General features: G+C 44.0%; 1 protein-coding gene across 1 annotated transcript; it reads left to right on the forward strand.

Moving 5' to 3' along the window:
* The first annotated feature begins 669 nt into the window (after positions 1-669).
* Positions 670-10,689, forward strand: LOC124775702. The gene is made up of 3 exons (XM_047250530.1): positions 670-710; positions 3,749-4,060; positions 9,415-10,689. The coding sequence occupies exons 1-3, from the start codon at positions 670-672 to the stop codon at positions 9,602-9,604; spliced, it is 543 nt and encodes a 180-aa protein (XP_047106486.1). The 3' UTR covers positions 9,605-10,689.
* The last annotated feature ends 374 nt before the right edge of the window (positions 10,690-11,063 follow it).

Raw genomic sequence — 11,063 nt, forward strand, 5'->3', positions numbered from 1 at the left:
GTTTGAGGATTCTTTAGAAGCATGACAGTCTGGCATCAGCCTCTCCTATAATTGGTTTTATGTGGTCGTTCCGCTTTAAATCGTTCCATGTACGCCCCCAGATTTTTAATGAATGTGACTGTGTGCAGTGTTTGCTCTGTAATTGTGCAATCGAATAATAACGGTCTTTCCGCTTGCTTATACGCAGTACGCTACGTTTGATTCTGTTAAGATTAAAATGCCAATTCCAGTTCGACTTCTATCCATTACGCTTGTTTTACTTTTATCTATGCCCGTCTTAAAACGTCATAGCCCGACTTACAAAGGAACCATACATACAACGAGTAACCGATTGTGCTCATTTTTCGCATGGTTAGAGTACATACTTAGATGTAACAAAGTCTGCTCCAGCACGATTCTGTTGTAAAGCGTTTTCTAGAAACCGAGGCACAGACTTTGACGAGCCTGTTGAACACCATATGAGAGCGTCAGCTACCGATGAGTGTAACTAATGTAACTGGCTAATGCAGCTGACTACAAGGCTGCCCGTATTGCGCCCGCGTCTCACAACTTTTTTTTCTAATCTTCCGCCAAACACTCGTATGGTCATCGTACAACCACCGTTGAAAATCCTGGTAACAGCAGCGAACGAGCTTCCTTAGCGATTGGAAACTGTTGACTGAGAGCGCTATGATTTCTGGTATCGAAATGAAGCTGCCTGCAAACAGCAGGTAAGGAAGTAGGCAATCCCGGCTCATTTCACGAATAGTGGCTGCAATTACCTTCTATTGAGGGTCCAAAAGCAATATAAATACAATTTACGATGGCGTGCTGAAAAGTAATGCCTCCGAATTTTTCACGTGAAAACGCTAAAAGATTTTGAAATAAAACAAAATTCGCTAACATTCTACATTTATATTATTCATGTCCACATATTTATTTCGCGACATACTTGCCATGGCGGCGAACACAATTGTCCCCACGAGAGACCAGTTTGTTAATACCGTCACTGTAGAGTGTTCGACTTATTGACGGAGCAACTATCGGATCTGGTCAAGTCGATACTGTGTAGAGGTTGACCGATGACAGTTAACCCAAACGCCGGACCGTTGCAGATGCCGCAGCGGTCGTGTGTGGTCTGGCACTTCACGTTGAAGGAGTGGGTGCTCCGTGTGAGTACGAACTCTTCGAATTCGTGCTTTCAGTTTTCCGAGGTCTCTCACGTTCTGACGTAGTTACGTTACACACTGCCACATTACACACTACAATTCAGAGCCCTCTAGCGACAGGGATTGCAAGCTGCATCAGCGAAGCGGGAAAGTCGGCCGAGTAACACGCACGACGTGTAATACCTCAATCCATAATGAAAACAGTATAAGAGATCCGGAGGCATTAGTTTACAGCACGCCCTCGAATATTATTCGAAGGAGATTCTCTATGCCTCGCCACAAATGTATTATTATGACTACAAAAATAATTTCTGTTCCTTCAAGAAGAAATAGAGCTCCTCGTAGCGATACAGGTGTTTTGTGGAAGGCTAGGAAAAAAAAAGAACGAGACTCGAATGCAATACGGTGAGACTACTAGTCTTCGCCTTCGTGCGGTTGTGCTAACACAGCTCCTCGAAGGCTGTCGCGCTACTGTACAGGCGTGTAAAGCTTCGAAACTCAGTTTCTGGAAAACGCTTGAGACGTACACAGTACTAGACTGGCATTGTTTAAAGCCAGTTATGTACGGGAAGATGGTGTGAAGTACCACTTTAAAGGAAACTGAATTTTCATCAAACCGTGATTACTGACAGAAGTTTTTCGTGTACACATTTTCAATCTACATACACTATTATAAGGTATCACACTACATATTTTAAGTGAAAAAGATGGTAATTTATATAAACTATACGCTAACTGGAAGCTTACGTAGAGTGATCTCACTTCCCTACCAAAGGACGCGACGTGGTCAGTGTCATTGTAACAGGAAATCACCTTCGTTCTTTTGATTTTCGGACTCATGTTCTAGGCATCTTGATGCCTTACTATCTGAAATCATATTACGCGGCTGCAGCAGACCCTGTTCAGTCGGATTTTTGTGTTGGGTTAACAATAACAGAATGGAGACGGAATTAAATAATGTAAATTAATTACTTCAAAATCTTATAAAAGAATATAATGAGGGACGACAGCTGTGTACACGTAAAATTGTCTAGCAGTCAGTCTGACCTTTCGTATTACGCGTGAATCTGAAAGTAACTAAATCTCATTGGGTAAACACTATGGCTACCTTTCCCCATGAGAAGCGTGGTTATATTTCTCGATCAGACGCCATGGGGCATTAGTGATTCGCACAAGATACTACCAAACTAAAGAAACAACAAGGAACCACATTTGCAGGCCAAAGGACATTGTTTGACACTAGGAATGTCAACGCATTTTCCATAACACCCATTACTGTGGCGTGAGCGGAGGGGGGGGGGGGGAGGGTTCTCTGTGCCCAACTAAAAAATTTAAAAAACGCAAAATTCGTTAATTATTGTTAACTTACTTCTAAAAAAGCACTGATGTGCAGGTAGCATCCACAAACTGAAAATATCTTTTGCACACTCGTAGCAATATCAAGACATATTCAATGATGTGTACTACCAACTGTACTATGACCACCACAAATTTTTTAAATTGCAAATTCCTTTAATTGTTATTGACTTTAATTCAAAACATGCATTTTACAGAAATACTGATGTATAAGTATGTACTGAACATGAAAATGTTGGGCATGACATTCACTGGGAAAAGTGGCATCTACTACTAATACCTAAGTTTTTCGTTTAACGGAAAAATTTTAAACATGTATGGAATCTGGTACCAGAATTCATTAAAAACAATGAATACTTTTTCAAATTTTAAAATATAAAAAGAATTATGTTACAATATTTTCAAAAAATGGGCATAAAGTACCCTCCTTACCTCCTCCTTGGTCGTGCGAGGGTTAAACATTGATATTCTAAAGAGGTATTACTATACGAATAAGTGAGGTAATAACAATAATAGTTAAATAATTTACTTCATACCAGACTGCTGAAACTCGGAAAAGAGCTTATCAAAAAATAAGGGGACAAGGTTCCTCTGCCAAACTCACTGACAACAATAGTCTTGGTTACAATTTATTCTTTTACTAACAACGAGTTTCGCCTTCATAGGGAAACTTCAGGCTATCTTAAAATTTTCCTTTTACAGTATTTGAAAACACATCAAACGACTCTGTGCTAGACTGAAGCGCGCGTTGAATCACATGAACCCGAAGAGACCTTTTCTTTTTTCTCTGTGGGTTCATCTGACTCAATGCGTGCTTCAGTCTAGCACAGGGCCGTTTTACAGTTTTAACAAGTTGTAACAGGAAAATTTTAAGATAATGCGAAGACTCCCAGCGAAGGCGTACTTCCTTGTTGATAAAGAAATAAGTTGCAACCAAAACTGTTCCGAATTCAAATATTCTACATACAGCTGCTGTAACAGATGGCGCAATGGAGAGAAAGAAATTTTATATTAGCACTAGTTTGACCACTGCTCAGCAGGCAGCAGCTCTGTACAAGGTAAAAAATATGTAACTGCCAGGTTTCCCACCATGGCCACTTTATCCCATCTTCCCTTGCTTCAGTCGTGCGAAAGATTATCACACCCGTTGTGTGTGAGCTTGCCTCCCTGTTAGCGGTAGGCGAGTGAGGAGCGCGCGTCACCAGAGAGACGTACTGGACAGCAGGCGGCGCGTGCCTTTGCAGAGCGGTGCGCGCGTGCGTCGTGTGGGCGTCGCTGTGGGCGGCGTGGGCGGCGGCGGCGGCGGCGGCCGTGTCCGGCGAGCCGCCCTCGCCCGGCCTGGTGGGCGCCCGCAACCTGGCGGCGGCGCTCGACTGCTCCGGCGTGCTGGGCTTCTCCAGCGTCGGCCACCTCGCCAACTCCAGCTCCAGCGGGCCGCTCACCTTCCAGGCGGACCTCTCCGACCGGCGCGGCCTGGGCTGGAGCCGCCACACCGGCGAGTTCACCTGCTTCTGCCCCGGCGTCTACCAGATAGCCTTCTCCGGCGCCGGCGCTCAGTGAGTTCGCTTCTTATACTGCTACGGGTGCCAGTGAGAAACTGCTGTGCGACGCGTTCTGCGCGGAGACACGTGGATAATACAATCTAAGACAAAAAGAAACGACGCACCACGAAGGAATTACCCGAAAGGGACGAAAATCGGTAGATCTGTTGTATATGTACAGACAAGCAAATGGTTACAATTTCAGAAAAATTCGATAATTAATTCAAGAGAAAGAGCTTCACAAATTGGGCAAGTCGACAATGCCTTGGTCCACTTCTAGCCCTCATGCAAGCAGTTAGTCGGCTTAGTATTGATCGATAGAGTTGTTGGATGTCCTCCTGGAGGGTATCCTGCCAAACTCCATCTATATGATGCGTTAAACCGCCAAAATTCCGAACTGGTTGCAGGACCTGCCCATAATGCTCCAAACGTTCTCAATTGGTGAGAGATCTGGCGACCTTGCTAGCCAAGGTAGAGATTGGCAAGCACGAAGGCAAACATTAGAAACTCTAGCCGTGTGCAGGGCGGCATTATCTTGCTGAAATGTAAGCCCTGGATGGCTTTCCATGAAGGACAACAAAACAGGATGCAGAAAATCGTCGACGTATCGCTGTGTTGTTAGCGTCCCACAGATGACAACCAAAGGGGTCCTGATATGAAAACAAATGGCACCTCAGACCATCATTCTTGGTTGTTGAGCCGTACGCCAAGCAAAGGCCGGTTGGTAACCCACGACTGTCTCGGTGGTCTCGAGGCACGTTTTGGCCTGCGAATGTCACTGACTCAAGTAGAATTATCTTCAGTGATGAGTCGTGCATCGAACTGAGCCCCGATGCCTGGCAAAGACTTGTCTGGAGATTCCCCAGATAGTAGTTGGACGCCAACCCGACTGTTGCCCGCCATACGGCCTGAAGACCAGGAGTGATGATGGTCTGTAGTGCCATTTCTTGTAACAGCAGAACGCATTGGTTGTCATCCGCAGCACAACTACACCATAGCGGTATGCCGACGATACTGTACGCTCCTTTTTGATACCCTTCATGGCAAGCCATCCTGGGCTTACATTTCAGCAAGATAACGTCCGGCCGCACACAGCGAGCGTTTCTACTACTTGTCTTCGTGCTTGCCAAACTCTGCCTCGACCAGCAACGTGGCCATATCTCTCCCCAATTGAGAACGTTTGGAGCATTAGGGCTCTCTAACCAGCTTGGAGTTTTGATGGTCTAAAGCACCAATTGGACAGAGTTTGGCACAATGTTCCTTAGGAAGACATCCAACAATTCTGTCAATCAAGGCTAAGAAGAATAACTGTCTGCATAAGGACCAGAGGTGGACCAAGGCATTATCGACTTGCTCCATTTGTGAAGGTATTTCTCTTGAATAAATCATCCAAGTTTTTGGAAATCGTAACCGTGGTTTTTTTTTTCTCTATGCATGTATATCACATGCCCGATTCCCGTCCCATTCGGGTAATTCCCTTGTAGTGCTGTGTACTCTGCGGTGAACTACTGCACTCTCCCTCCCTCTGTCCCACATCGCTCCAGTTGTTGCCTACACAGACAACTGGCAACGTTGGGGCTACCGCCACATTCACCGTAGTTACATGGGGCTCCCAAAACCGAATTTCATAGACCAGACTTCCCAATTCGTTTCTGGTTCGTTGGTCATGTAAACACTCCGAAATCTATTCTGAAAACTTGCTCCTGGGTGCCCGATTTCCCCTACCACAGTCAATTACCGCTCCTGCATAAACGCATAACCGTTTCTGGAACATGCTTGAGTTGTTCGCTTACGTCTTGTTTACAAAAATTTCAAAATTTTTAGGCTTATCTGGATGGAGTGCTTTTTGTGCAGTGGAGGAGAAGTAGAAATATTAGATTGAGCATGGAGCCATCTACTTCTAATATTTAACTGAAGAGGAACACCCATTGTGCTGACTAAATGAGAAACCAGAACAACTGTTTTCCAGCTGGCGATTGGAATACCGATATTTGACAGGTTTAGAAAACCCCATTCGTGCCTTGATTTTTAAACATGACAGCGAAAAACTGGTTTACGAAATTCAGTTTTGCCTTCTGTAAGTTGTGTCGCATGATAAAGTAGTGATTTGGTCACCGTTTCTCATGCTCTCTAGGAAAAAATATGCAGTGTGAACATTAATGAAACCAACAAACTGCAGGGACGGATTTTGACTGGAAATGGAGGAAAAGGATCCTATGCACATGTGTCCGGAGATGAACAGTGTGCGTCAACGACAACATATCGTCCTGGAACACAGAATGGAGCTACAACGCATCCATGTCACAACAGATGTTCAAAATGGCCTCACTGGGGTGCAATGCACGCGTTCACACGTAGCGTCAAGGATTGCCACGCTCTTTCGCATGTTCCAGTCTCTCTCGCTACAGCATCACAGACGTGAACATGCTGTTGAAGGGTCTCCACATCAGGCTCAGCATACACAACGCTTTTCATATGCCCCCAGAGGGAAAAATCCAGGAGGTTTAAGTCCAGAGGTATAGCAAGCTGTGCCACAGGGCCTCCGCATCCTACATCTGGGGAAGATGTTGTTGAGGTGTCAGCGATCTGTGTATGAAAGTTGAGTCGTGCTCCATCATGCAGAAACCACATAACCTGTCATGCTGCCAGAGGCACATTCTCAACCAGCCCGTGCAGAGCATTCTACAGGAAGTCCAGGTACGTTCCTCCATCGAGGCATTGTACAATAGTAACTGATCCAAGCCATATGGCCACCAACAATCCCTGCCCACACATTGACGCTCAGCCGATGTCGATGAGACCCCTCACCCATTCCGTGAGGATTGTCTGTAGCCCGCAGGTGGTGATTATGCAGACTGATGATGCCAGTTCTGATAAAAGTTGCTTCGTCGCTAAAGAGGACCGATGATTGTAATCCCATATTTATGATGGTACGGTGCAAAAACCATCGAGACAAAATTCTTCTCCTGAAGAGAAACCCACTGCTTGCACTCACTTCAGGTGATAGTAGTGGACACCATAATCCTACGTTGGCTTACACCATGTCGGTAGACCACTTGCCTGGAGCTTGCACTTAATCTTTCTTTGGCTTACAAGATGTTGGCGGGCCACTTGCCTGGAGCTTGTACCAGCGTTCGTCTCAACATCCTGTAAAACGCAGTCCTCCATATCTGGTGTATGCCAAGTCCGCCGCCTCTCTTCACGTTCATCTGTCCGAGTGTAGCCTTGCTGTAACGCACATGGAACACACGGCATGTGGTCAGAGAAACGGTAATTCGTCAGCGCCATCACCACACCCACCCATCCACTCACTAAATCACACACATACACACAACAACACGCGCGCTTACGGGAAACCACGGAAACCGGTAGAGCTGCCAAGCTAAGTAACAGATTACGTGTGTGCCTGTACGATAAAAATCAGGGTATTACATTGCCAAGACCAAACCGCAAACTTCCATTGGTTTATGCGACTTGGCCTTAATTTCTATCTTTAACTTGTCGCTATAAATATCGAGCCTCAGATCAACATCAAGTGACCATCAGAGTACGTTAATGGAGGACCATTGTATACTTATGATCTCAATTTTAAGACGTCACTAATGAATCACATTTTATCGAGTGCACCTGACGTTTGACCCCTGCTACATCCTATAAAACTCAAACGTTCTTTAACTGCTTGTGATTACAAGGAATGGAGAAATATTAGGCAAACGATTTCAATTAAATTTATAAGAAATGGAGACGTATATTAATACAATGTGTAGCAGAGTTTATGAATCCTGTACGAATGTTTATGAATCCTCTTCGTGCTGTATATTATCTGATCAAAAGTGTCCGGACACTAAGTACTGCAGCATTGACCACTAGATTGTCCAAGAGGCAGACGCGCCAGTATAAAAGGATGCAGGGAGCATTGCGTTGTGAGCAGAATTGTTCGGTTAGGAGAACTCAGTTGATTCGAACGTGAACTAGTCACTGGATGCACCCGAACAAAGAAAAAAAAATCAGGGACGTTTCAGCCCTTCCACAGCTGCCCAAGTCGACCGCTGGTGATGTAACTGTGAAGCGAGGTGAAAGAACAGCAGCAGTTAAATCAAGATCAGGTAGGCCTCATACACTGACGGACAGGGAGTGAGTAGGGTGGCTGTAATGAATCGCATTAAATCTGCAGAAGGAATCACTTGTGAGTTCCAAAGTGCTAACAGCAATTCAGCTTGCACAATTACTGTGATTAGGAAGTTAAAAAGAATGGGGTAGAACTGTCGAGCGGCTCATCACAAGCCACATTTTTCTGTAGTTCATTCTAAGCGTCCCTTGAGGTGATGTAAAAAGCGACGCCAGTGGACAGTGGATGACAGGAAACAAATGATCTGGAGTGCTGAATCACGTTATACTCTGTGGCCTTCCAGTGTAAGGCTTTGGGTTTGACGAGTGCCTGTGGAATTTACCTGCAATCATGTGTGATACCAACAGTGAATTACAGTGAAGCTGTTGTTACTGTATGAGGGTGTTTTTCGTGCTGTGCTTAAGAAAATGTTAAATGGGGACGATATAAACACGCTTTACAGCATAGTGTACTACATACAGTAGGGGATCACATCCCAGACTATGGCTGTTTGTATCCACCCTGTCATACAGCAGCATCTATGAGACAATGGTTTGTCGACGATAACATTCCTGAAATGGACTGTCTGCCCAGGGACCCGATCTGAACCCAATGAAACAGCTATGGGATCAGTTAACTGTTGACTTTGCAGCAGAACACAGCATCACTACTTTCTGGTTTCGTATCTAGAGAAAGAATGGGCTGCTACTCCTCCACAAACATTCAGACACACTGAAAGAGTCTCCGGCAGAGTTCCAACCATCATTAAGGCGAAAGGTGGAAGCACCACGAACAACTGTCCAGATACTTTTGATCAGATAGTGTCCTTCACGTTTTCTGTTGGATCTCATTTTGCATTTGACAGATCTTTTCATTGGTTTGGCGAACACCTTAGTGAAGCCTCCTCAAGTGAAGTTTTTGCATGCTATGAATGAAGTTTCATGTCAAGAGCCACAGAAATTCACTAGTACAGAAATTCAGTAGTACAGGAAGCTTTCTCTCCTAGGAAGCTTTCATATTACTTAATTAATAAGGGTTCAGATGAAACTTCCTGGCAGATTAAAACTGTGTGCCCGACTGAGACTCGAACTCGAGTTCGAGTCTCGGTCGGGCACACAGTTTTAATCTACCAGGAAGTTTCATATCAGCGCACACTCCGCTGCAGAGTGAAAATCTCATTCTGGAAGGGTTCAGATGTTGGTTACGCTTTCTGGTGATACTAAGCCCTGCTGAGTGGCTGGTTTTCTGGTTGGCTGTCCAGGTTGTCGCTGAAGAGGCGTCAGTCTGGGGGCGGATCCTGGGATGACGTGGTCCACACAGGCCCTGGCGGCGGTGCACACACACTGCTGCTCGAGATGAACGTTGGTGACTGCGCTTCTCTCTGGCGGGACTCTGGGGAACTGCTGCCCAACACCGTCAGTTTCTCTGCCTTCAGGCTTGCCAAGAAATAGGAACGGCAAGTGGCTGTTCTAGGGAAACGGAAAGTGGCACTGGTCGGCAAGCCCACATTTCACTTCACTGACGTCACTAATTCTTTGTGTGCTTTAGTATATTTATCGGATAAAATAGAATGATTGAAAACTTCTGGCAAAGGCAACCCTTCGAAGAATGAGCTAAATTCTTTAAAAAAATATCTACACCTCTGTCCATTCTTCTTATTTGACATCTGATATAATCTACTAACTACACACATAGGATAAAAATCTCAGGCCCTAGTTACCATATTCCATTTTATTCTTGCTTATTTTTGTGCCAGTCAGTTAAACAAGGTCACAGTATATTGGCGTCAGTTAAATCTCTGTCATTGTTATCGGTAAAAATTGATCCCGAGCAACTAGTGAGGGAACGTCGACTAGGCAAATTCAATACAGCAGTTGCACAGATTATTATATCTGCCCAATCTGCTCAATGCTTTTATGAACAGAACTGTGATACGTTTCTTCCCATCCTGTGCCACATTCCGTTTCCTATTTGGCAGAAATATTGTACATTATCACTGCCACATCAATCTGTCCTGTGCTTACTGCACAAAACTAGAGGCTTCTAAAACTCTCACTCACAGTTTAAAGGGTGAATCCACTCATTTAAACTGTAAGTGAAAGCTAAATGTCATTAAAATACTTTGTACTAAATACTTAGCTGGAAATCCTCTGATGAGATCAAATATTGTTCCTAATTTGTGATAGTGTCAAATACGTTGTACTAAGAGAAAGAGAGAGAGAATTCTATAGACTACAAAATTCTAGTCGGGTCTCCACCTTCTGGGCCTTCAGCTGACTGCATGGAATGCACTTCAACTTATCACAGCCTCACACTACGCATGTCCCTGCTAATACTACTTTCACTGTCGGCTCTGTGGTGGACTACACGTATCGTCAAAAGGACACTGTTTTGGCAACACGGGATGTACTATCACATGAATGTGTTGTGTTTTGTTAACATTTACCTTCTGGTGTAATTTCTTTCTTCTGTCTCCTGTATTTTGATTTTTTCTTTTTTTTACCTTCAAGTACAAATAAAGCTCTTGGTTCTATGAGTTGTATAAATTTTTTATTTCAAATTCATATTACCATATCATTATCTTTTTCATTGTACATAATTCTATCACTAACATAACTGTTTTGTAGATATTATTTTCCTGGGTTCTGTTCTTATAGCTTCTGTAGATAAAGTTTTCCTTTTTCTTAACATTATGTAGAGGAAGAAGCTTGTGCACCCTTCTTTCTTCTTTCTTGTGATTGGAGCATACTTTAGATGGTAAGTTGTAATACTGTACTGTATGTGTATTCTTTCTGTTACTTATCTTTCATATTCCTTGTTACTTTTTTTCCAATGGGAAACCAGGGTATTGTGGTGTTGTAAGTGTTCAAAAATTTTTTCTTAATGTTGTCTTGTTTCATTGTGTCACGA

This window comes from Schistocerca piceifrons, chromosome 2 (assembly GCF_021461385.2).
Source record: "Schistocerca piceifrons isolate TAMUIC-IGC-003096 chromosome 2, iqSchPice1.1, whole genome shotgun sequence".
NCBI classification, from domain to species: Eukaryota; Metazoa; Arthropoda; class Insecta; order Orthoptera; family Acrididae; genus Schistocerca; species Schistocerca piceifrons.

What these genes read in the sequence shown, in the direction of transcription:
- LOC124775702 (XM_047250530.1), top strand. Translation starts at nt 670, where the DNA reads ATGATTTCTGGTATCGAAATGAAGCTGCCTGCAAACAGCAG. An exon ending in AAGCTGCCTGCAAACAGCAG is followed by an intron (nt 711 to 3,748) that starts GTAAGGAAGTAG and finishes GTGCCTTTGCAG; the next exon opens with AGCGGTGCGCGCGTGCGTCG. An exon ending in TTCTCCGGCGCCGGCGCTCA is followed by an intron (nt 4,061 to 9,414) that starts GTGAGTTCGCTT and finishes TTGGCTGTCCAG; the next exon opens with GTTGTCGCTGAAGAGGCGTC.